Here is a 27,011-nt window from a genome sequence, read left to right as displayed (position 1 = left end):
TTCTTTACCACCCTGTCTACCTGTTTCACCGCATTCAGGGAACTATGTACCTGTACCCCCAGGTCTTTCTGTTCCACCACACTCCCCAGGGCCCTACTATTTACTGTGCAAGTCCTGCCCTGGTTTAACTTCCCAAAGTGAAACACCTTGTACTTGTCCGAGTTAAGTTCCATTTGCTATTCCTTGGCCCACTTCCCTAATTCATTTGGACCCTGTAGTATTCTTACACAACCATCTTCACTGTCCACCACACCACCAATTTTGGTGTCATCCACAAACTACGTTCTCCCCGTGTTTGTGTGGGTTTCCTCCGGGTGCTCCAGTTTCCTCTCATATTCCAAAGACGTACGGGTTAGGAAGTTGTGGACATGCTGTGTTGGCGCCAGAAGAGTGGTGACACTTGCAGGCTGTCCCCCAGCACATTCTCAGTAACGCAATTAGACGCTTTTCACTGTGTGTTTTGATGTACACGTGACTAACAAATAAATAAATATCTTTAAAAATGTTGGCAACATTGTCATCCAAATCATTAATATAGATGACAGACATCAGTGGACCCAGCACTAATTCCTGTGGCAAACCTGAAATGTTAACAGTTTTGTTCTTGTCAGGCACTGTTTGACCTGTCGAGTTTTTCCAGCATTTTCTGTTTTTATTTCAGATTTGCAGTGTCTACAGGACTTTATTTTAGTGTTTATTTATAGCTGTACCACAATTAAATCATTTTGTTGCTCTCTGCTATAGTGTCCTTGTCATCAGTCGTGGTGTATCTAAGCATGCATGTATGTAAACACAGACAGACATAGGTTAACACATGGTCTTGCATGCACACACACACACACACACACACACACACACACACACACGCACATTTATGCACATACATACACACACGCGTGTGCACACACAAACATAAGCACATGCACGCACTGATGCTGACACACATCTGTACACAAGAACGCACAAGAAAATTGTATCAGGAGTAGGCCACTGGCACCCTGAAGCCTACCCAACTGGTCAATATGATTTTGGCTGATCTGCCCAGGTCTCCCAACACATCCATGTACGTAGGCACAATGTACTGCAAGTTATGCATATGCACACACACACACACACACACACACACACACACACACACACACACACACACACACACACACACACACACACACACACACACAATGATCCCTCCCCACCCAGAGGAAACATTCACCCCCCCCCCCCACCCCCCGAATACTAGCACTGGTCTCTACAACATCTAATTAAGTAACTGTTATCTCCTCAGCTGCCATGGTGGGATTTGAACTCAGATCTCGAGCTGCTGGATAACTAGTCCAGAACATCATAGTAGCCCATAGCTTGGCAGGGCCTGTCTGTTGACTGACATGACAAAGGCACACTTGGGCTCGTTGACCAGTACTTCCCAACAGCTTTGCTGCCTTACTGTAAGAGGTGGGGCTCAGTGGTCACTCTCATGGTCCCTGGGTCTCTGGGCTTCACTGAGTAAGAGAGAAAGGGAAAGAGAGTGTGAGAGATTGATTTCAGAAGCTGCTTTAGTGCCTCATATAATATTTATTTTGATTGTGCACGGTTCTGTAATCGCCATTTCTCTCTTTGAATTATTTACACTGTAGTAGTAAGCTTCAGATCAGGGAGATTCAGTGCTGGGTTAGCTGGGCTGGAGACTTCAAGACAGAAGAGTAATTGGAAAGCTGTAGAGTCACTAAGATTTTCTTTAGGAATAGAGTTACTGAGATTATTTCAGAAATGCTCCTGGTTTAACCTTTGCTGTCAATCTCTATCTGGTGGTTTAAGGATGATCCTCTCTGATTATCTACAACGTTACTTGATGGGTTTGTTTGGAAATTCCCACTGATCCCTGATGTTCCCTTCCCTTCCACGAATTACTACTAATATTTCAGACAGGGTATACGAGTGTAAATGGACAACCAGTCAACTCATTAGACCAACAGAGTTGAGCTTGTTTTGGTAACTACTGAGAAGAAAATTGGTGAAATGACCGTCCTGGTCACTCACTGGTGAGGGATCCATGAAGATGTGCGATGTTCTCTGATCAAGCCCTTGGACAATGTGGATACTTCCTGACTCTGGCAGGGGCAGGCACAGTAGTGTAGCAGTTAGCGTAACGCTATTACAGCGCCAGCGACCCGGGTTCAATTCCCGCCACTGTCTGTAAGGAGTTTGTACGTTCTCCCCATGTCTGCGTGGGTTTCCTCCAGGTGCTCCGGTTTCCTCCCACACTGTAAAGACGTACGGGTTAGGAAGTTGTGGGCATGCTATGTTGTAGGTCCATATCCTGCTATACCTTGCCGACTTGTGTCTGTCTAAATGTCTTTTAAACATAGTGATTATATCTGATTCCGCCACCTCCTCTGGCAGCAAGTTCCAGATGTCAACCGCTTACTGTGTAAAAAACTTTCCCCTTAAATCCCCTTTAAAATTCCTACCTCCCACCTTAAACCTATTCCCTCTTGTTTTTGATACCCCTATCATGAAAAAGCGATTCTGATATCTACCCTATCTACGTCTCATAATTTCATATACCTCTGTTGGGTCACCCCTCAGCCTCCTTTACTCCAGGAAAAACAAGCTCAGCCATTACAATCTCTACCCTAAACTAAAGTCCTCCAATCCAGGCAACATCCTCGTGAATCTCCTCTGCACTCTCTCCAGTGCAACCACATCCTTCCTATAGTGTGGCGACCAGAACTGCACACAGTCTCCAAGTACAGCCTGACCAATTTTTTTCCTAAAGTTGCAATATAACTTTACAACATAGGAGACTTACCAGGATGCTGCCTGGATTAGAGAACATGTGAGAAAAGGTTGAGGGAGCTAGGGCTTATCTCTTTGGAGCGATATAGGGTGAGTGGCGACTTGATAGAGGTGCTTAAGATTATAAGGGGCATAGATAGAGGGGACAGCCAGCACCTTTTTCCCCGGGCAGCAATGGCCAATAGAACATAGAACGGTACAGCACAGAACAGGCCCTTCGGCCCACAATGTTGTGCCGACATAGCTGTTCCCTCCTACCTACAGAATGCCCATATCTCTCTATCTTCCTCTCATTCATGTGCCCATCCAAGCCCCTCTTAAAAGCCACCAATGAATTTGCCTCCACCACCCTTTCAGGCAACGCATTCCAGGCATCCACCACTCCCTCAGTAAAAAACGTACCCCTCACGTCTGTTCTGAGCCTACCCCCTCTCACCTTAAATGCATGCCCTCTGGTATTGGATCGCTCAATACTGGGAAAAAGATATTGCTTGTCCACCCTATCTATGCCCCTCGTAATTTTATACACTTCCAACAAATCACCCCTCAGCCTCCACCGCTCCAGAGAAAAGAGCCCAAGTTTGTCCAGCCTCTCCTGATAGCACATGTCCTCTAATCCAGGCAGCATCCTAGTAAACCTCTGCACCCTCGGCATCCTTCCTCTAGTGAGGTGACCAGAATTGCACGCAATACTCTAAATGCGGCCTAACCAGAGTTCTATAGAGATGCATCGTAACTTCTTGACTCCTGTACACAATACCCCGATTAATGAAAGCAAGCATTCCATAAGCCTTCTTAACCACCAGTGGACTTCCATTTAAAGTGAGTGGAGGTAGGCTTTTTTACATAGATCGTGGTGGGTGCCTGGAACACACTGCCAGGGGTGGTAGAGGCAGATACAACAGGGACATTTAAAAGATAGGCACATGGATGTAAGAAAAATGGAGGGTTATGGGCTGTGTATGAGGGAAGGGTTAGATTGATCATGGAGTAGGTTTATATAGGTCGGCACAACATTGTGCTCTGAAGGGCCCGTACTGTGCTGTACTGTTCTATGTTCTATAACGTCCTTCCTCCGATATTCTATGCCTTCTTCACCACCATACTGAGTTGCTACTTTTAGGAAATTATGCACTTGAACCCCAAGGTCCCTCTGTTCGTCAACTTTGCATGACGCCCTACCATTTACTGTATATGCTGCACACCTGTTTGAGTATGGAGGTTATTACAAGGCCCAGAGCCTTTGTTGTGATGGTTCTCATGTGAGGTGGTCTGATTGGAGTTACCGGGGTTACTGCAGGTAGTTCTCAGCTGTTTGCTTCTGAAGCAATGATCTGCATGGAAAGAACTGGATGGTGTCAGTGGTCAGGGTGTGGACAGGTGACAGCCATTTTTGAAGACAGGTTTATATCACTGCAATCCTTGCCATGATGGTTGCCAAATAAGGTCAAAAGTGTCCTTCAGGGAAGAAAATCTGTTGAATCTACCCGGTCTGACTTATGTGTGACTCCAGGCCCCATAGGAATGTAATTGACCCACTACGAGGGATTGATTAAGTGCCTTGGGATTTGGGGATTGGAATGTTTGGAGGGGTCTTCGGGGATATGGAAGGATCAGAGGGATGGAGGTTGTGGGGTGGACATGTTGACAGATTGGGGTGTCAAGGCAGTCCCTCAGTGTCATTGGGTATTCGGAAGATGGAACGATTGGAGAGTCTGAAGGACAGTTGTCAGGGGTTTAGAGTGTTGAGGAAACAAGGTTTGGTCCTTGGTTTGAGCCCAACTGAAAAATTATGAAGGACTTACATTAATCCCAAGCCAATGCAGTGTGATGTGACCAGAAGCTGAGACCCTCTGTGATCTCTGCTGCTCTCCTGCTCTTCGACTACATTCTCACCCAGACATGTCAACTGTCCATTTCCCTCCATAGATGCTACCCGACCTGCTGGGTTTCTCCAGCTTTTTGTGTGTTGTAACCAAAAGCTGGTTGTCCAATAATGGGGCAAGTTAATGTAAGTTCCCCTTCATGCCCCAATACAGATATTGCATGGGGAATTACATCATCACAGTCCACTACTCGATGTGTGCTCTGGGGTGCAAGAGTGGAAAGTGCTTTGTTGGATCTGAGAATGATAGGGAAATGGTTGCTATTACATTTCACTCCCGGAAGAATTGATTTTCAATCAGATGATGCTGAAAGAAGCAACATTATACAATTGAACTTCTGAGTATTTCATTACGGGTGTTATTTTACTCCCTGAGGTAGAGAGTCATAGAGTCATACAACACGGCCCTTCGGCCCAACTTGTCCATGCCAACCAAGATACCCATCGAAGCTAGTCCCATTTGCCATTGTTTGGCCCATATCCCTCCAACCCTTTCCTATCCATGTACCCGTCCAAGTGTCTCTTAAATGTTGTTATTGTACCTGCCTCAACCACTTCCTCTGGCAGCTCGTTCCGTATATGTACCACCCTCAGGGTGAAAAAGTTGCCCCTCAGGTCCCTTTTAAATCTTTCTGCTCTCACCTTAAGTCTATGCCCTGTAGTTCTTGATCCCCCAACCCTGGGGGAAAAGACTGTGTGCATTCACCCCTATCTGTGCCCTTCATGATTTTACACACCTCTACGAGGTCACCCCTCAGACTCCTACATTCTAAGGTATCAAGTTCCCAATCTGCCCAACCTCTCCCTATAACTCAGGCCCTTGAAACCTGGCAACATTCTCGTAAATCTTCTTTGCACTCATTCCAGCTTTTTGACGTCTTTCCTATGATAGGGCAACCAAAACTGTACACAATACTCCAGGTGTGGCCTCAGCAACATCCTGTAAAACTGCAACGTAACATCCTAACTCTTCTGTTCAGTGCCCTGACTGACGGAGCCCAGCGTGCTAAATGCCTTCATCACCACCTTGTCTACCTGTGACGCTGCTTTCAGGGAACTATGTGCTTGTACCTCTTGGTCCTTCTGTTCCAAAACACTCCCCAGGGCCCTTGAGATGTTGGCTGTGGCACTGTTGAGGTAGGAAATATTAGGACAGATAAGTCCCCGGGGCCTGACTGAATATTCCCCAGGCTGCTTCGCGAGGTGAGGGAGGAGATTGCTGAACCATTGGCTAGGATCCTTGAGTCCTTGTTGTCCACGGGAATGGTACCGGAGGATTGGAGGGTGGCAAATGTTGTCCCCTTATTCAAAAAAGGTAGTAGGGATAGTCCAGGGAATTACAGACCAGTGAACCGTACGTCTGTGGTGGGCAAGCTGTTAGAAAAAATTCTAAAGGATAGGATCTATGAGCATTTAGAGAATCATGGACTGATCAGGGACAGCCAACATGGCTTCCTGAAGGGCAGATCTTGCCTCACAAGCCTGATAGGGTTCTTTGAGGAGGTGACCAGGACGATTGATGAGGGTAGTGCAGTAGATGTGGTCTATATGGATTTTAGTAAGGTGTTTGACAAGGTTCCACATGGTAGGCTTCTTCAGAAGGTCAGAGGGCAAGGGATCCAGGGAGGCTTGGCCATGTGGATTCGGAATTGGCTTGCCTGTAGAAAGCAGAGGGTTGTGGTGGAGGGAGTGCATTCAGATTGGAGGGCTGTGACTAGTGGTGTCCCACAGGAATCGGTTCTGGGACTTCTACTCTTTGTGATATTTATTAATGACTTGGATGTGGGGGTGGAAGGGTGGGTTAGCTAGTTTGCAGACGACACAAAGGTTGGCGGTGTTGTGGATAGTGCGGAGGGCTGTCGAAGTTTACAGAGGGATATTGATAGGTTGCAGAGCTGGGCTGAGTAGTGGCAGATGGAGTTCAATCCGGAGGAGTGTGAGGTGGTACACTTTGGAAGGACAAACTCCAAGGCAGAGTACAAGGTTAATGGCAGGATTCTGGGGAGTGTGGAGGAGCAGAGGGATCTGGGCGTCCCTATCCACAGGTCACTGAAAGTTGCCTCATAAGTGGATAGGGTAGTTAAGAAAGCTTATGGGATGTTAGCTTTCATAAGTCGTGGGATAGAGTTTAAGAGCCGCGAGGTAATGATGCAGCTTTACAAAGCTCTGGTTAGACCACACTTAGAGTACTGTGTCCAGTTCTGGTCGCCTCATTATAGGAAGGATGTGGAGGCGTTGGAAAGGGTGCAGAGGAGATTTACTAGGATGCTGCCTGGATTAGAGAGTATGGATTATAAGGGAGCTAGGGCTTTACTCTTTAGAGAGACGATGGATGAGGGGAGACATGATAGAGGTATACAAAATATTAAGAGGAATAGATAGAGTGGACAGCCAGCGCCTTTTTCCCAGGGCACCAATGCTCAATACATGAGGGCATGCCTTTAAGGTAATGGGTGGGAAGTTCAAGGGAGATGTCAGAGAGAGGTTTTTCACCCAGAGAGTGGTTGGTGTATGGAATGCGCTGCCTGGGGTGGTGGTGGAGGCTGATACGTTGGTCAAGTTCAAGAGATTGTTAGATAAGCATATGGAGGAAATTAAAATAGAGGGATATGTGGGAGGAAGGGGTTAGATAGTCTTAGGTGTGGTTTGAAGGGCGGCACAACATTGTGGGCCGAAGGGCCTGTATTTTGCTGTGTTGTTCTATGGATCTTAACTTCTAACTCCTAGATATTCTGGAGCCGTCATAGGGAATGGGCAACCCCAGTAGTTATGTGAACACAACACCTGAATGCAGAAGAGGAGCTTGGCACAGTAAGGGTTAAATGTGATTGGGAAGAACACTGTTTGCCTGCTGTCCCTGGAGCAGAGGGATTATCTGCCTATGAAGGATCACCCTCATTACTGAAACTTGAGAGGAATAAAAGGCATGAGCTGAAGACAAGGCAGGATCGGACCATTGCATGAAGGAGGAGCTCAGATGATGGGGAACGGTGACTGACTTCTCCCAGAGATTACAATCTGTGCCACCAAGTGGTTGCAGGGGAGGGTGTTGGGGGCCAAGGAGGTGGGATGGGGGCACAAATGAGTTGTGTTCTGTCGTGCATTTCTGTGAGATTTACTTGCAACTTCAATCTTAAATTGCATCCAAACATTTTTAATGCGACCTGTTGGTCAGATTGCAAAGTGTTGCATGCGTTGGGTGTACACACACACACACACACACACGCACAAACATCCACATACACAGACATACACACACACAAACGTACACACACACATGAACACACACACATACACATACACACACAGACAGACACAAACACACACACACAGATGAAACATGTTCAGCTGGAAACAGGTACCATGAATCCTCGTCCACTGCTAATTTGACTCAATCCCGACAAGAACTGGAAGCATGAAAAATTACGAAGGACTTACAGTGGTCCCAAGCCAATTCTATTGGTATTGGTATATTATTGTCACATATACCAAGATACAGTGAAAAGCTTTTGTTTGCATGCCATCCAGACAGATTATTCCATACAGAAGTACAGTGAGGTGGTAAAAAGGTAACAGAATGCAGAATATAGTGTTACAGTTGCAGAGAAAGTGCAGTGCAGGCAGACAAATAAAGTGCAAGGGCCACAACAAGGTACATTGTGGAGATCAAGAGTTCCCCTTTAGCGTATGAGAGCTCTATTCAAGAGTCCGACAACAGTGGGATAGAAGCTGCCCTTGAGTCTGGTGGTTCATGCTCTCTGGCTCTTGTATCTTGGGGGGATGGAAGGGGAGAGAAGAGAGAATGTCTGGGGTGGGAGGGGTCCATGGTTATGTTGGCTGCTTTCCCAAGGCAGCGGGAACTGTAATATAGTCCAGAAGTCTGCTGTCAAGGAAATGGCCAACAATAAGACAATTTCCCCTTAATACCTTAATACAGATATTGCATGGGGAGTGACATCATCCTGGTATACTTCTTATGTAAAGTGTGTCTGGGAGCTAAGAGTGGCTTCCACTGGAAAGTGCTTGGTTGGATTTGAGAGCGAGAGGGAAATGGTTCATGTTACATTTCACTCCCAGAAGAATTGCCCCACCAATCCTACCAGTTCCATTTTAAGGTGATTCCCTATGGCATTGTGATTGGCTGGCGGTCAGGATGTTTGATTGAATGTGGTGAGCGAATCGCTTGAAGATGTTTATGCACTGTTGGGGCCGGGGTCTCTGGTGATGCCTGTCATCGGGGTCTTTTGCGATGATTTCTCTTGGCTCACTGTGATGATAGGAAGGAGAAGGGTCGGGCTTGAAGACCAGGTGTTGAGGAGGCAGAAGAACAAGTTGTAAGATAAGATATCTTTATTGGGCACATGTACATTGAAACACACAATGAAATGCATCTGTTGTGTAGAGTGTTCTAGGGGCAGCCTGCAAGTGTCACCACGCTTCTGGCGCCAACATAGCATGCCCACAACTTCCTAACCCGTATGTCTTTGGAATGTGAGAGGAAACCGGAGCACCCGAAGGCAACCCACGCAGACACGGGGAGAACGTACAAACTCCTTACAGACAGTGGCCGGAATTGAACCCTGGTCGCTGGCGCTGTAAAGCGTTACGGTAACTGCTTAATTAGTTCGGCACAATATTGTGGGCCAAAGGGCCTGTTCTGTGCTGTGCTGTTCTATGTTCTATGTCGTGGAAGAGAAACACGTGGTTCATCAGCTTCACTGAGGTTGTGAAAGTGTATTTCCCGCTACTCTGTGGACGTTTCAGTGCACTCAGCAATTTGGAGGGGAACCTGCCAGTGGTGGTGCTCCCATGCACCTGTTGTCCCTGTCCTTATTGGTAGGGGCTGCAGGTTTGAGAGATGCTGACGGAGTAGCCTGGGCGAGTAACTATGGTGTATTTTGACAACGGCACATACACTGTCCAAATGTACCTGTCCAAATGTCTTTTAAACATTGTTACAGACAGCGGCTGGAATTGAACCCGGGTCGCTGGTGCTGTAATAGCGTTACACTCGCTGCTACACTACCGTGCCTGCGGGGAGAAGGGTTCTGACCAGGAGAACCTGCTGGAGTCTTCAGTCAGCAGAAGACATGCATGCACTTGGAGAGTCAGTGCAAGTTTGAGAATGAGCTTGTGGATGTGCTCTGGATTGTATTCACAGGTCCATGCCTGGACTGTTACCAATGGTGGTCAAGTGACATCTATGTTTTATTTGAAGGTCTAACCCCTATTAGGCTAGGGCTGGAGGCACTGGCGATGTCTCCCAGAATGTTGCTCACCACTGCGATGAGGATTTACTCACTGGGAGGCAGGTTCATCTCCGTCTCCTCAGGTAGAGAGAGGCAGGCAGTGCACAGGGTTTTGGTGACGTGATAGGTTTCCCTGAGGTTGATTAGTTACACCCACATTGCCTTAAGATCTCCAACAAATGGCATGGATCTTTACCAGAGCTTTAGACAACCTAATGATCCTTTCTTTATCCATTCATGGGATGTGGGACATCGCTGGCAGGGAGAGTATTTATCGCCCTTCCCTAATTGCCCTTGAGAAGGTGGTGGTGAGACTTAATAGGAACCTGAGGGGCAACCTTTTCACACAGTGAGTGGTCAGTATATGGAACGAGCCGCCAGAGGAAGTGGTTGAGGCAGGTACAATAACAATGTTTAAAAGATATTTGGACAGGTACATGGATGGGAAAGGAGTAGATGGATATGGGTCAAATGCAAGAAAATGGGATGAGCCTAGATGGGGCATCTTGGTCGGCATGGACGAGCTGGGCTAAGGGGCCTGTTCCTGTTCTGTATGACTCTATAACTGTAGCTCCATGACCCTCTTGATTCAAGTAGAACCAAGCACTTTCCTTGATTGGCACCCAACCCCCATTCATTTTCCTCCACCCGTGGTGTACAGTGTTTGTAGTGTGTGCGCCATCTTCAAAATACACCACAGTTACTCACCTAGGCTACTCCGTCAGCATCTCGCAAACCTGCAGCCCCTACCAATAAGGACAGGGACAACAGGTGCATGGGAGCACCACCACTGGCAGGTTCCCCTGCAAATTGCTGAGTGCACTGAAACGTCCACAGGGGAGTGGGAAATACACTTTCACAACCTCAGTGAAGCTGATGAACCACATGTTTCTCTTCCACGACATAGAACATAGAACAGTACAGCACAGCACAGGCTCTTCGTCCCACAACGTTGTGCCAAACTAATTAAGCCAATGCACGGTAGTGTAGCGGTTAGCGTAACACTTTACAGCACCAGCAACCAGGGTTCAATTCCGGCTGCTGTCTGTAAGGAGTTTGTACGTTCTCCCCGTGTCTGCGTGGGTTTCCTCCGGGTGCTCCGGTTTCCTCTCAGATTCCAAAGACGTACGGGTTAGGAAGTTGTGGGCATGTTATGTTGGCGCCGGAAGCGTGGTGACACGTGTGGGCTGCCCCCAGGACAGTTTAAGCAAAGGATGCATTTGACTGTGTGTTTCGATGTACATTTGACTAATAAAGATATCTTATCTTATTAATGAATCTAATCCCTCTTCCCCACACACTCACCATATCCCTCCCTTCTTTGCATATTCATGTGCCTACCTAAGAGTCTCTTAAGTGCTCCTATGCTATCTGCCTTTACCACCACCCCTGGCAGCGCATTCCGGGCACCCATCATCCTCCACGTAAAAAACTTATCCCACACATCTCCTTTGTACTTCTCCCCCTCTCACCTTAAATACATGCCCTTTAGTACTAGAGATTTCAATTCTGGGAAAAAGATACTGGCTGTCTACTCTGTCTATGCCTCACATAATTTTATAAACTTCTATCAAGAAGAAAACAGCCCAAGTTTGTCCAACCTCTCTTCATAGCACATGTTCTCCTAACCAAGCAGCATCCTGGTAAACCTCCTCTGCACCCTCTCCAAAGCCTCCACATTTTTCCTGTATTGAGGTGACCAGAATTAAATGCAATACTCGTAAGTTTGGCCTAACCAGAGCTTTAGACAAAGACATGGTAATATGATGAGACATAGTATATGATTACTCAGCATCAGACTAAATATACACACTATTTATAACACTTCTTTTATAAAAAGTGTTTTGCTAGCTGCGTGTTTGCGCTGTTAAAAAGGTTTAGGATGGTTGTATCTCCTTGCTTGGAACGTCAGGTGTTTGTGTGTCAGCACACACCCACATTACAGCATCACGAGTGGCAATGTGAGAATGGTGTTAATTCATGACTGTGTTCACGGAAACGCAAGAAAGGCTTGCATTTACGTAGCATCTTCCACAACCTCATAAATGACCCAAAGCAACATATGGTACTTTGAGAAGTTCTTGATGTAATGTAGTAACATGCCAACCAGCACATACACAGTCAGATCCCACAAATTGCAGTGACCAGATAATCTATTCCTGCCAATGTTACCCGAGGTATAGATGCAGGTGAGCAGTCAAGGGAGAGATTTGCTGCTCTTCAGATTATGGGTCTCATAGAACAGTACAGCACAGGAACAGGCCCTTTGGCCCACATTATCTGTGCCAAACATGATGCCAAGTTAAACTAAATTTCTTCTGTCTGTACATGATCCGTATCCCTCCATTCTCTGCATATTCATGTGTCTATCTAAAAGCCTCTTGAATGTCACTATAGTATCTGCTTCCACCACTATCCCAGGCAGCCTGTTCCAGACACCTGCCACTCTGTGTAAAAAGGACTTTGCCCATACATCTCCCTTAAACTTTCTCCCTCTCACCTTAAATACATGCCCTTTAGTACTTGGCTGGGGAAGATTTCTACCCTGGGGAAAAGATTCTGACTGTCTACCCTATCTATGTCTCTCATAATTTTGTAAACTTCTATCAGGTTCCCCTCAGCCTCCGACACTCTAGAGAAAACAACCCAAGTCCTGTCCAACCTCTCCTTATAGATCATACCCTACAATCCAGGCAGCATCCTGGTAAACCTCCTCTGCACCCTCTCCAGACCTTCCACATCCTTTCTGTAATGGGACAACCAGGATTGTACAATGAAGGCAAGCATGCCAAATGCCTTCAATACCACCCTATCTACTTGTGTCGCTACTTTCAGGGAGCTGACGACTTGGACCCTGAGATCCCTCTGTACATCAATGCTGTTAAGGGTCCTGCCATTAACTGTATACTTTCCCCTTACATTTGACGTCCCAAAGTGCAACACCTCACACTTGCCCTGATTAAACTCCATTGGCCAATCCTCTACCTATACCTGTAACTGATCTCTATCCTATTGTACCCTTTGATAACCCGCTTCACTGTCCACACTTCCACCAATCTTTCTGTTGCCTGCACCTTCACTGATCCACCCACCTACATTCTCATCCAAGCCATGAAGGAGGGTCTCGACCTGAAACGTTGACTGTCCATTCCCCCCCACAGATGCTGCCTGACCCACTGAGTTCGTCCAGCAGATTGTGTGTTGCTGCTGAATGGTACCTAAGGAGTGCAGAGATATGGAGATGGGATGTTACATAGAACATAGAAGATAGAACAATTACAGCACAATTCAGGCCCTTCGGCCCACAAAGCTGTGCCGAACATGTCCATACCCTAGAAATTACTAGGCTTACCCATAGCCCTCTATTTTACTCAGCTCCATGTACCTATCTAACAGTCTCTTGAAAGACCCTATCGTATCAGCCTCCACCACCGTTTCCGGCAGCCCATTCCACTCACTCACCACTCTCTGAGTAAAAAACTGACCCCTGACTTCTCCTCTATATCTACTCCCCAGCACCTTAAACCTATGTCCTCTTGTGGCCACCAATTCATCAATGTTGATGTAAAGTATCTTATTGCATGCCAAAGCAAAGTCCTAGAAGGCTGATTGGATTACTCCTGTTACTGCTTTGTGTACTTAAGCATTAGTTATACTTCATTCATCTTTATGTCAAGCTGAACAGAGAGACTGTATGATGTGGTCACGCTCCCTGCTTTCCGCACTAACCCATGTCTGATTTCCTCTTTGCAGATTCTTCTTAAAATTCTTCCTCAAGTGCAATCAGAACTGTTTGAAAAATGCTGGTAATCCCAGGGACATGCGACGATTCCAGGTAGACATGAATTGTTCACTTATTCACGCTTCAATTGTGTTCATTGCTAATCAAGAATAAGAATGAAGGATGTGAAGAAGGATGAGCTTAAAATTACATTGTGCCTTTTACAGTCTCGGGATATCTCAAGTACTTTGCATCCAATGAGAGTGCTATTCTGCAGCGTAACTACTGTTGCAATGGAAGAGACACAGTGTTCAATTTGTGCACAGCAAGCTCCCACAAACAAGAGGGGGATAAAGATTGGTAAATTGGAGCGACAAACAATATGCTGGGGGAGCTCAGCGGGTCGAGCAGCATCTGTGCGAGGGAAAGAAATTGTCAACGATTCGGGTCAAAACCCTGCATCAGGACCTGGTTTCGATCTGAAAAATCGACATAGAAACATAAGAAACCTACAGCACATACAGGCCTTTCGGCCCTCAAAGCTATGCCGAACATGTCCCTAATTTAGAAATTACTAGGCTTACCCATAGCCCTCTGTTTTTCTAAGCTCCATGTACCTATCCAAAAGTCTCTTAAAAGACCCTATCATATCCGCCTCCACCACCGTTGCCGGCAGCCCAGTCCACGCACTCACCACCCTCTGAGTAAAAAACTTACCCCTGACATCTGCTCTGTCCCCAGCACCTTAAACCTGTGTCCTCTTGTGGCAACCGTTTCAGCCCTGGGAAAAAGCCTCTGACTATCAGTTCCTTTCCCCCCACAGATGCTGCTCGACCCGCTGAGTTCCTTCAGCAGGTTATGTGTTGCTCCAGATTCCAGCATCAGCAGTCTCCATGGTTTGTAAATTGTTCAGTGATGTTGATTAGTGGATAAAATTGAAGCCAGGATTTTTTTTTCATTCTGTTATGTCATGGAAGGAGGACATTCAGCCCATCAAGTCCATGCCAGCTCTTAGAAATATCCCATCATTCATTCCTCCTCTTATTTCCCTATTATCTATTCTCTCTCAGATGCCCATCAGTTTCCCACGTTCCCCCACACCCCCAGTTCTCCTGCCATCCGCCTACTCCAGGGGCAATAAACTAATTAACCTGCCAGCACATCTTGGGATGTTGGTGGGAACAGGAGCACCCAGTGAAAACAGGGAGGACGTGCAAACTCCACAGGGACAGCACCGGAGGTCAGGATCGAACCTGGGTGCCACTGCCCTGTCCTGACATAGAATAATACAGCACAGGAACAGGCCCTTCGGACCACGATATCTGTGCCGAGCAAGATGCCAAGTTCAACCAATCTCTTCTGCCTGCACATAATCCATATCCCTCCATTCCCTGCATATTCATGCACCTATCCAACAGCTTTTTGAATGCTACTATCATATCTTCTTCAACCATTACTCCTGGCAGGGCATTCCAGGCACCCACCACTCTCTGTGTGAGAAATCTACCCCACACATTTCCTTCAGACTTACCCCCTTAAAGCTTAAAGCCCTCTAGTATTAGACATTTCTACCCTGAGAAAAAAGATTTTGGCTGCCATTGAACAAACGAAAGAGTACTGAGAGGTCTCCTCAGCATATCCTTGAAGGAATGTCCTGGGGCCTTTGACATTCACCTAACACAGCAGGTGGGGTTTCAGATTAACCTCTCGATGGGGGAAAAGGGCAACACTCCCTCAGGTGTTCCACTTAAATGTCTGCCTGGATGTTCTAAACTGGTGCTTGGAAAGACTGATGGTCTGGCAGAAGCAGGAGTCTTGTGGTGTTTAACAGAAGTAGCTACTGTCACTGAAGATAAGATAAGATAAGGTATCTCTATTAGTCGCAAGTACATCGAAACACACAGTGAAATACATCTTTTGCATGGAGTGTTCTGGGGGTAGCCCGCAAGTGTTGCCACACTTCTGGTGCCAACATAGCACGCCCACAACTTCCTAACCCATATGTCTTTGGAGTATGGGAGGAAACCGGAGCACCCGGAGGAAACCCACGCAGAGACGGGAAGAACGTACAAACTCCTTACAGAGAGCGGCTGGAATTGAACCTGGGTCGCTGGCACTGTAAAGCGTTACACTAACCGCTACATTGAAGACAGGACAATTATCACTGAAGGATGTTGGGGGCTCAAATACCAAGAATATTTGGAGTATTGTGAGCAGTTTTGGGCCCCATATCTAAGGAACGATGTGCTGGCATTGGAGAGGGTCCAGAGGAGGTTTACAAGAATGGTCCCGGGAATGAAAAAGTTAACATGAGAAGCGTTTGATGGGTCTGGGCCTGTACTCACTGTTTAGAAGGATGAGGGGGGGATCTCATTGAAACCCACCGAATATTGAAAGGCCTGGATAGAGTGGATGTGGAGAGGATGTTTCCAGTAGTGGGAGAGTCTAGGACCAGAGGGCACAGCCTCAGAATAAAAGGACATCTCTTTAGAACTGAGGTGAGGAGGAATTTCTTTAGCCAGAGGGTGGTGAATCTGTGGAATTCATTGCCACAGACGGCTGTGGAGGTTCTTGATTAGTAAGGGCATCAAAGGTTATGGGAATAAGGCAGGAGAATGGGGTTGAGAGGTAAAAATAAATCAGCCATCATGGAATGGCAGAGCAGACTCGATGGGCCGAATGGCCTAATTCTGCTCCTTTGTCTTATGGTCTTGTATGCCAAGTTAGTCATGGAGTCATGGAGTTACACTGCATGCAAACAGGCCTTCCGGCCCAATTGCTCCTTGCCAACAAAGATGCCCCATCCAAGCTGGCCCCATTTGCCATAGTTTGGCCTGTAACCTTCTAAACCTTCCTATCCATATACTTGTCCGGTTGTCTTTTAGAAGTTGTTATTGTACCTGCCTCAACCACTTCCTCTGGCAGCTCTTTCCACACACATACCACCCTTTGTGGAAAAAAAATGTTGCCCCTCAGGTTCCTATTAAACCTCTCCCCTTAGCTCAAAGGTAAATCTATGCCCTCCAGTTCTTGATTCCTCAACCCTGGGAAAAATACTTGAGTACATTCACCCTATCTCTGCCTCTCAAGTTCTTGCTCGTCCTGCCTCTGCCCCACCCTGATGCCTTCCCAAATTATTAGGTGCCTTCATCAGTCCAGGGGTCCTGTGGAATACCAAGGAGTAGGGGTGAAGGTAAGCAACGGGACCAGAACACGGCTTCTACCACGAGCACTATCTTTCATTGGCTACCCTTAACCACCCATCACCCTGTTGTGACCTTGCACCTTATTGTCTACCTGCACTGCACTTCCTCTGTAGCTGTGACACTTTACTCTGTTCTGTTATTGTTTTTACCTGTAGTACCTTAATGCACTCCGTACTAACTCAATGTAACTGCACTGTGTAATGAATTGACCTGTACGATCGGTATGCAAGACAAGTTTTTCACTGTACCTCTGTACAAGTGACAATAAACCAATACTAAAACCAATACCCCTTTCCTAATATTCCCCTGATCTCCTCCCCTCAAGGGAATAGAACTGAATCCACCTTGTACTACACTGAACTAGTGAACTGATCCTGGATTATACTGTGTAATGATGAGTTTACGTATTACTACAGGGTACTAATGAAATTACTCACGTTGTACCAGAGTACTAATTTAAACTAATAAAAGTAAATTTATCTGGTAATGTTAAATTTTGCTATTCCAGAGTGGTGAATTTAATTTAATAAATCTAGAATCAAATCTAGTCTTAAAAGGGTGAGCTTGAAACCACAGATTTGTCACGACAACTCAGCTGGTTCATTAGAGTCCTGTGCTGAAGTAAATGTGTGTCCCTCTCTGGTCTGCTTCACATTTAATCACAGAGTAATACAGCACAGAAACAGGCCCTTCGGCCCAACTGGTCCATGCCAACCATGGTGCCCACAAAGTTAGTCCCATTTGCCCACGTTTCGCCCATATCCCTCTAAACCTTTCCTATCCATGTACTGGCCCAAATGTCTTTTGAATGTTGTTATTGTACCTGCCTCAACCACTTCTGCTGGCAGCTCGTTTCATATATCCACAACCCTCTGTGTGAAAAAGTTGCCCCTCAGGTCGCTTTTAAATCTTTCCCCTCTCACTTTACACCTATGCCCTCGTCTCAGGGCAATGAGGTTGACCCTCAGCTCGACTCTGAAATGATCTAACAGGGTTAAGTACAGAAGGAGCATTGACCTCTCCCAGGATGCTCACATCTGTGCACACACTAATAATCAAAAATATTCTTGGTTTTGTCTTGGAATGGTAGATTGCCTTGTAGTGGTATTGGTTTATTATTATCACATGTATCGAGGTACATTGAAAAGCTTGTCTTGATACCGTCCTTACAGATCAATCCATTGCACAGTGCATCGAGGTAGTACAAGGGAAAACAATAACAGAATGCAGAATAAAGTGTTACAGCTACAGAGAAAGTGCAGTGCAGGCAGACAATAAGGTGCAAGGGCCATAATGTAGATTGTGAGGTCAAGACTCCATCTTATCGTACTAGGGGCCGTTCAATAGTCTATAACAGTGGGATAGAAGCTGTCCTTGAGCCTGGTGGTACGTGCTTTCACGTGTTTATATCTTCTGCCCGATTGGGGAGGGGGGAGAAGAGAGACTGTCTGTTGTGGGTCAGCTCTTTGATTATGTTGGCTGCTTAACTGAGGCAGTGAGTGATTTACCCTCTGTTGTACAACAGAGTGAATTTGGTTATAGTGATAACCATTCACTTCACAACGTTTTAGGGCCAGAGAGGTTATCACCTCCCAGCAACAAACAATCTGCTGGAGGAACTCAGTAGGTCGAGTAGCATCTATGGATAGAAAGGAATTGCCAATGTTGTGGATCGAAACCCTGCATGTACCCAGATGCTTCTCAACCCACATAGTTCCTCCAGCAGATTGTTTGTGCTCCAGATTCCAGCATCTGCAGTCTCTTGTGTCTCCATTGTACTACTCCACTGCAAAGCCTCTTCAAATAAGCTGACTTTGACGAAGTTATCCTCTTCCCTCTGATGGGTGTTCTGTGAGATCCTCTCTCACTGCTCCCCCATCAATAGCCTGTCCTGGTCCAACCACATAGACGCCACGGTGAAGAAAGCTCACCAGCGCCTCTACTTCCTCAGGAGGCTAAAGAAATTTGGCATGTCCCCTTTGACCCTCACTAATTTTTATTGATGCACCATAGAAAGCATCCTATCTGGATGCATCACCACTTGGTATGACAACTGCTCTGCCCAAGACCACAAGAAACCGCAGAGAGTTATGGACACGGCTCAGCACATCAGAAAAACCAGCCTCCTCTCGATGGAATCTGTCTACACTTCTTGCTGTCTCGGTAAAGCAGCCGACATAATCCAAAAACTCCACCCATCCTGGACATTCCCTCTTCCCCCTCCCATCAGACAGAAAATACAAAAACTTGAAAGCACATACCACCAGGCTCAAGGACAGATTCCATTCTATCAAACGGTCCCCTAGTACGATAAAATGGACTCTTGACTTTACAATCTACCTCGTTATGGCCTTGCACCTTATTGTCTACCTGCAATGCACTTTCTTTGTAACTGTAACACTTTATTCTGCATCAACACACACAAAATGCTGGAGGAACTCAGAAGGTCAGGCAGCATCTATGGAGGAAAAATAAACAGTCGACGTTTCGTGTTTGGATTCGGAGCTGGCTTGCCCATAGAAAACAGAGGGGAGTGGTCGATGGGACTTATTCTAACTGGAGGTCTGTGACTAGTGGTGTTCCGCAGAGATCCGAACTGGGACCTCTGCTGTTTGTGATGTATATAAATGACCGAGATGAAAATGCAGATGGGTGGGTTTGTAAATTTGCAGATGATACGAAAATTTGTGGTGCTGTGGATAGCGTAAAAGCCTGGCAAAGGATACAATGGCAAAGGATAGATCAGTTGTAGATATGGGCGGAGAAATAGCAAATAGAGTTCAACCCAGCTAAATGTGAAATGTTATACATTGGGAGATTAAGATATTTAAGATATTTATTTATTAGTCACACGTACATCGAAACACACAATGAAATGCATCATTTTGCATTACTGAGACTGTGTTGGGGCCAGCCCGCAAGTGTCGCTATGCTTCTGGTGCCAACGTAGCATGCCCACAACTCCTAACCTGTACGTCTTTGGAATGTGGGAGGAAACCAGAGCACCCAGAGGAAACCCACGCAGACACGGGGAGAACGTACAAACTCCTTACAGCCAGTGGCCGGAATTGAACCCGGGTCGCTGGCGTTGTAATAGCGTTATGATAACCGCTACACTACCGTGCCGCCATCTACACTACAAATGTAAAGAGACAGCATGCTGTTAATGGCAGGACCCTTAACAGTGTTGACGAGCAGAGGGATCTTGGGGTCCAAGTTCATCGCTCCCTGAAAGTGTCTACACAGGTTGATGGGTGGTAAAGAAAGCATATCCCCAGGGTTGAAATGTCTAATACCAGAGGGCATGTATTTAAGTTGATAGGGGGTAATTTCAAAGGAGATGTGCGGGGCAAGTTTTTTACACAGAAAGTGGTGGGTGTCTGGAATACGCTGCCAGGGGTGGTGGTGGAGGCAGATGAGATAGGGGTGTTCGAGAAGCTCTTATAGATAGGCACATGAATGTGAGGGAAATAGTCGGTTAGGGACATCGTGTAGGCAGAAGGGATTAGTTTAGTTGGCTATTTTATTACTAAAGTAATTGGTTTGGCACAACATTGTGGGCCGAAGGGCCTGTTCCCATTCTGTACTGTTTTCTATGTGTCACTGACCTACTCTCTTAGGCCTATTCTCGCCTCTAGCCATAATGATTAGGCTTGGGAGAAAACCAAAGGGAGCTGAATCAAACCAGGACAAAGTTAGAGGCACAAGAGACTGCAAATGCTGGAATCTGGAGTAATACACAATCTGCTGGAGGAACTCAGCGGGTCGAGCAGCATCTGTCAAACTGTCGATGTTTCAGGTCGAAATCCTACACCAGGACTGTTCCTTTCTCGATGCAGGGTTTTGCCCCGAAACGTCGACAATTCCTTTCCTCCTACAGATGCTGCTTGACCGGAACAAAGTTAAATCAATGGGGAAGCCCATCAATGAACAGGAAACAATGAAGCAGAAATTTTAACTCTGTAAAAGGACTCTGAAAAAGAAGTCAATGCAAAGTTAAAGCACTGACAACAAAGTTGCTTCACTGACATCTGCAAGGACGAAACATCAGATGTAAATAAAATAGAATAAAATGAAATAGCTTGTTGTGTATATGTAATTGAGATTGTTCAAAGCAAACATGTCTTCAGTTGAATTTTTCCACTTCCAATCTCTCTGGATCAGAGACATTAAGGTGAGTTTCAAGTTGGAGACATTTGGCACATACTAAAGTCAGAGGAATATCTGGATAACTTCAGAATCAGAATCAGGTTTATTCTCACTGACTTATATGTCATGAAATGTGTTGTTTTGCGGCAGCAGTACAGTGCAAAGACATAAAATTATTATAAATTACCAAATAAATAAATAGTGCAAAAAAAAGGAATAACGAGGTAGTGTTCATGGGTTCATGGATCGTTCAGAAATCTGATGGCGGAGGGGAAGAAGCTGTTCCTGAAACTTTGAGTGTGGATCTTCAGGCTCCTGTACCTCCTCCCCAACGGTAAAATCAAGAAGAGGGCATGTCCCAGATGGTGAGGGTCCTTAGCGATGCCTTCTTGAGGCACCACTTCTTCAAGGTCTCCTCGATGGTCGGGAGGGTTGTGCCCGAGATGGAGCTGGCTGAGTCTACAACCCTCTGCAGCCTCTTGCGATCCTGTGCATTGGAGCCTCCATACCAGGCTGTGATGCAACCAGTCAGAATGCTCTCCACCGTACATCTATAGAAATTTGTACAAGCCTTTGTTGACATGCCGAATCTCCTCAAATTCCTAACAAAGTAGAGCTGCTGGCGTGCCTTCTTTGTGATTGCATCAGTGTGTTGGGCCCAGGATGGATCCTCAGAGACGCTGACGCCCAGAGTTTTCTCCTGGATTTGGGAATAATTAGTAGAGAGATTGAGGGATCAGAGCAGGATTGTTGTGACTAATAGTGCATGTCATAAGAGAAACTAAAGTGAGGTGATGAAGGTGGCTCCTCGGAAACTGCTCCTCTCCAACAGGGACAATATCGTTGTGGCTGTGAGTTCAGGATAATATGGATAGAGGGAACATTGAGTTCTGACCTTGGAGCAGCAGGGTCCTCCAAGAGAGGAGGAAGAGGGGAAATGGTAGTTGGTGGGGATTCAGTAAGTTTAGGGAGAAAGATAGTATCCTTGGTAGGTCGGAGAAAGACTATCAGATATGTTTTTGCCATTTGACTTGAGAATTTGGGTCATAAACTGAGGAACTAGTCTTTATGGAAATGGGAAAAAAAACTGCAGATGCTGGAAATCTCAAATAAAAACAGAAAATGCTGGAAACATTCATTAGATCATGCAGCATCTGTGGAAGAGAAACGTTCAGTGTTTCAAGTTGAAGAACCTTCATTAACCATTAATTCTGACAAAGGGTGCTAGACCTGAAACATTGACGTTTCCCTTCCCCCAGATGCTGCCTGACCTGCTGAGTGTTTCCAGCCTTTTCTGTTTTTATGCGAATCAATCTTTGTGGTTTGTATTGGGACCACCACTGAAGTTTGAAGCTGAATGAAAGAACTTCAGTGTGTATAATCTCATGTGGGATAAGAAATTTGGAGAGGTGAACAGGTCATTACATCATAGATAACTTAGGATATAGAAGGAGGGCCTTTGACCCGTTATGTCTGTACCTGAAGTAGCTGAAATAGAGGAGTTCAATCACTTGGGAGCAACACTGGAACAGAATGGAACTGTGCCATTCAGGCAGGTTCCATCAGAACTAGGACAGGGGTTGGGTTCAACTGAAAGGGATAAATAATTGGTAAATTGGTTTATTGTTGTCACATGTACTGAGGTACAGTGAAAAACTTTGCTTTGCATGCCATCCATACAGATCATTTCATTACAACAGTGCATTGAGGTAGTACAAGGGAAAACAGTAACAGAATGCAGAATAAAATGTTGCAGTTACAGAGAAAGTGCAGTGCAGGCAGACAATAAAGTGCAAGGCCATGACGAGGCAGATTGTGAGGTCAAGAATCCACCTTATCGTACAAGGGGACCATTCAATAGTCTTATAACAGTGGGATAGAAGCTGTCCTTGAGCCTGGTGGTACGTGCTTTCAGGCTTTTGTATCTTCTGCCCAATGCGAGGGGGGGGAGAAGAGAGAACGTCCAGGGTTGGTGGGGTCTTTGATTATGTTGGCTGCTTTCCCGAGGCTGCGGGAAGTGTAGACAGAGTCCGTGGAGGGGAGGCTGTTTTACGTGGTAGACTGAGTTTAATTATAAACTTCTACCATTTCTATGCATTAAGCATGAAATTAACATTTTTGAATTAATTTTTGGAATATGGACAAGGCCAGCATTTATTGTCCATCCCAACTTGCCTTCAAGAAGGTGGTATTGTTATTGGAATTGGTTTATAATTGTCACTTGTACTGAGGTACAGTGAAAAACTTGTCTTGCATACCGTTCATGCAGGTCAATTTATTACACAATGCATTGAGATTGTGCAGGGTAAAAACAATAACAGAATACAGAATAAAGTGTCACAGCTACAGGGAAATGCATTGCAGGTAGACAGTAAGGTGCAAGGTCAAACAAGGTAGATTGTGAGGTCCATCTCATCATATGAGAGAACCGTTCAATAATCTTATCACAGTGGGATAGAAGCTGTCCTTGAGCCTGGTGGTACGTGCCCTCAGGCTTGTGTATCTTCAGCCTGATGGGAGAGGGGAGAAGAGAGATTGTCCTGGGTGTGTGGGGTCTTTGATTATGCTGGCTGCTTCGCCAAGGCAGCAAGAGGTATAGACAAGAGTCCATGGAGGGGAGGCTGGTTTCTGTGACGTACTGGGCTGTGTCCACAACTCTCTGCATTTGTGGGACCTTGTAACTTCATTCTGAGTGTATAGTTGTGAGCTGTGGATGAGCTGGAGGGGTCAATGTAGGCAGTGGAACAGCTTATCAAGGACATGATTGCCTCACATTTAAAATTCCACAATCTTTTTTATGTGTCACTGGCAAGGTTGACATTTATTATCCATCACTAACTTGTCCAACTGGGGCATTTCAGAGGGTGATTCAGATAGTGAAGTCCCATACAGTCTAGGGTAGGTAAGGACATGAGATTTCTTTCCCTGGAAGGATATTTAATGAACCAGATGGGTTTTTATTGACAATCCTATACTTTCATGGTCACCAGCTTTATTTAATTACTCAAATTTTAATTTCCCAACTGCCATGGTGGGATATAAACTCTCATAGAACAGTACAGCACAGGAACAGGCCCTTCGGCCCACATTGTCTGTGCTGACCATGCTGTCTGTGTGGAGTTTGTACGTTCTCCCTGTGACCACGTGGGTTTCCTCCCAGTGCTCTGGTTTCCTCCCAGATTGCAAAGAAAAAATGTCCCACTGTAAATTGTCCCTGGTGTGTAGGTGAGCGGCAGAGTCTGGGAGGAGTTGATGGGAGTGTGGGGAGAATAAAAGAGGATCAGTGTAGGATGAGTGTAAATGGGTAGTTGATGATCGGTTGGGTTGGACAGTCTGTGTTTGTTCTTTATCACTCTCTGGAACTTTCTGACAAGGTTTATCTTTGGTTGGTTGGCTTATGGGCATGCTGACTGTCGCAAAAAGTTTAAGTTGTTAACCTGTTGCAGGAGAGGACAGTCCCTGGATGAACACATGGCACAGAGGGAGGGCTAGATGAGGTACAGGAAAGGAAAATCTCGGAAGAAAACTCAGCAGGTTAGGCAGCATCTGTGGGGCGAGTTTACATTCGATCATCTTTTACCAGAAATGTGTGTGGTGAATGGACCTGAAACGGAAACTCTGTCTCCAGATCAGTACTCCGCAAGGGAGTTTACATTCCATTTCATGACCATTTCAAAATGTAAATTTAGTTGTAAAGTGTGAGTTTGAAAAGCTGTACTCAGTAATGAGTGAGCATAAAGCTGTCAGATTGCTGTAAAAAGCCAACTGGTTTGCAAACGTCTCTTGATGGCAATCTGCCATCCTTGCAGGTTTAACTTCAGCCCTTTTGCTTTTATTTATTCGTTCATTCATGGGACTTGGATGTCATTGGCAATGCTGACATTTGTGGTCTATCTCTAAACAGTCCTTAACTAACGGGGCAATTAAACCTTAATCACATTGGTGGACCAGGAGTCAGATATAAGACACACAGGGTACAGGCAACATTTTAGTGAACGAGATGAGTCTTTATAACAACCCTGCAATTTTATGATTACCATTAGTGATACCAATTTTTAACTTTAGATTTATTTAATTCTCAAACACCCTCATTTGTTCTCAGGATTTGCATGTTGCTCACAACAACAGCACTTTTTGTCCAACCCATTACATTTCAAATGTAAAGGGAGAGTACTCAGTTAATGGCAAGACCCCTGACAGTGTTGATGTACAGAGGGATCTTGGGGTCCAAGTCCATAGCTCCCTGAATGTGGCTGCACAGGTTGATAGGGGGGTAAAGAAGGTGCTTGCCTTTATTAGTCAAGGCACTGAGTTCAAGAGTCAGGAACTTCTCCTTTTCTCTTTGGAGAGAAGGAGGATGAGAGGTGATTTGATAGAGGTGTACAAGATCATAAGAGGCATAGATCGAGGGGACAGTTAGAGACTTTTTCCCAGGGCAACAATGGCTAACACGAGGGGACATCATTTTAAGGTGACTGGAGGAAGGTATAAGGGGAATGTCAAGGGTAAATTTTTTACACAGAGAGTGGTGGGCGCGTGGAACGCACTGCCTGCAGAGGTTGTGGGGGAAGATAGATTAGGGACATTTAAGAGACTCTTAGATAGACACATGAATGATAGAGAAATGGAGGGCTATGTGGGAGGGAAGGGTTAGACGGATCTTAGCGCAGGATAAAATGTCAGCACAACATTGTGGACTGAAGGCCCTGTACTGTGCTGTACTGTTCTATGTTCTATAAGCTTATGTTGCAGCTTTATAAAACTCTGGTTAGGCCGCATCTGGTGTATTGCATTCAGTTTTAGTCACTTCATTATAGGAAGGACATGGAGGCTTTGGAGAGGGTACAGAAGAGGATGCTGCCTGGATTAGAAGATTAGAAGTCTATGTTCTCTATCTATCCTATCTATACCTCTTATAATCTTAAATACTTCCATGTCACCCCTCAGCCTCCTTCACTCCAGGGAAAACAAGCCCAGCCTGTCCAATCTCTCCCCATAACTAAAGTCCTCCAATCCAGGCAACATCCTGGTGAATCTCCTCTGCACTCTCTCCAGCACAATCACATCCTTGCCAGGGTGTGGAGCCCAGACCTGTTATAATTAGCGTTCTGGTGACAAAGAATAAAGCTCCTAAATTGCTAAAACGTCATTGTTCCTAAATTGCCGTACCTGCAATAGAGGAATGCAAGTATGTTGAACTTTGTTCCAGAAGTTAGAGGGGGCATAATTTTAAGGTGATTGGACGAAGTATAAGGGGGATATCAGAGGTAAGTTTTTTACACAGAGAGTGGTGGGTGCGTGGAACGCACTGCCGGCAGAGGTTGTGGGGGCAGATGCATTAGGGACATGTAAGGGACTCTTAGGTAGGCACATGAATGATAGAGAAATGGAGGGCTATGTGGGAGGGAAGGATTAGATAGATCTTAGAGCAGGATAAAATGTCAGCACAGCATTGTGGACCGAAGGGCCTGCACTGTGCTGTAATGTTTTATGTTCTAAGTTGAGTTCTATTGAAACATGTCAGTTTTGTTGCTATACTATGCATTTGAACCAGAGGAGAGAGGGTGAATTCCTTATCCATCCACCTACTGAAGGGAAGAGAATATGCCAATGGGCAGAAGAATATCTGGAGTCATACAGAAATCATACAGCATGGATAAAGGCCATTCGGACCACCATCTGTGCTGACCATATTTTCCAGCACTTAGCCCTTAGCCTTCTATGTCTTGGCATTTCAAATGCTCAGGTAAGTACTTTAAATGTGTGGGAGTTTCTGCCTCCACCACTCCCTCAGGCAGTGCATTCCAAATTTCAGCTACCCTCCAGGTGAAAAAAATATTCCTCAAATCCATTCTTATCCCTTAAAACCATGCCTTCTGGTGATGGATACCTCAGCCATAAGGGAATATTTCTCATTCTCTACCTGTGCTGACCATATCTATGCCTCTTATAATTGTACAAGATGTTGGTGAGGCTGCATTTGGAATATTGTGTTCAGTTTTGAT

General features: G+C 45.7%; 1 protein-coding gene across 9 annotated transcripts in view; it reads left to right on the top strand.

Moving 5' to 3' along the window:
- LOC127581620 (transcription factor COE3-like) overlaps positions 1-27,011 on the top strand; it is a 408,223-nt gene that overhangs the window by 234,785 nt on the left and 146,427 nt on the right. For all 9 annotated transcript variants that reach the window (XM_052036201.1, XM_052036218.1, XM_052036192.1 and 6 more), the window contains one exon: positions 13,684-13,765. In XM_052036201.1, coding sequence (XP_051892161.1) covers positions 13,684-13,765 — 82 coding nt within the window. The remainder of the gene's footprint in view (positions 1-13,683; positions 13,766-27,011) is intronic.

Source organism: Pristis pectinata, chromosome 2, assembly GCF_009764475.1.
Source record: "Pristis pectinata isolate sPriPec2 chromosome 2, sPriPec2.1.pri, whole genome shotgun sequence".
NCBI lineage: Eukaryota > Metazoa > Chordata > Chondrichthyes > Rhinopristiformes > Pristidae > Pristis > Pristis pectinata.
Note: the sequence above shows the minus strand (reverse complement) of the source record. Positions and strands in the feature narration are given on the sequence as shown.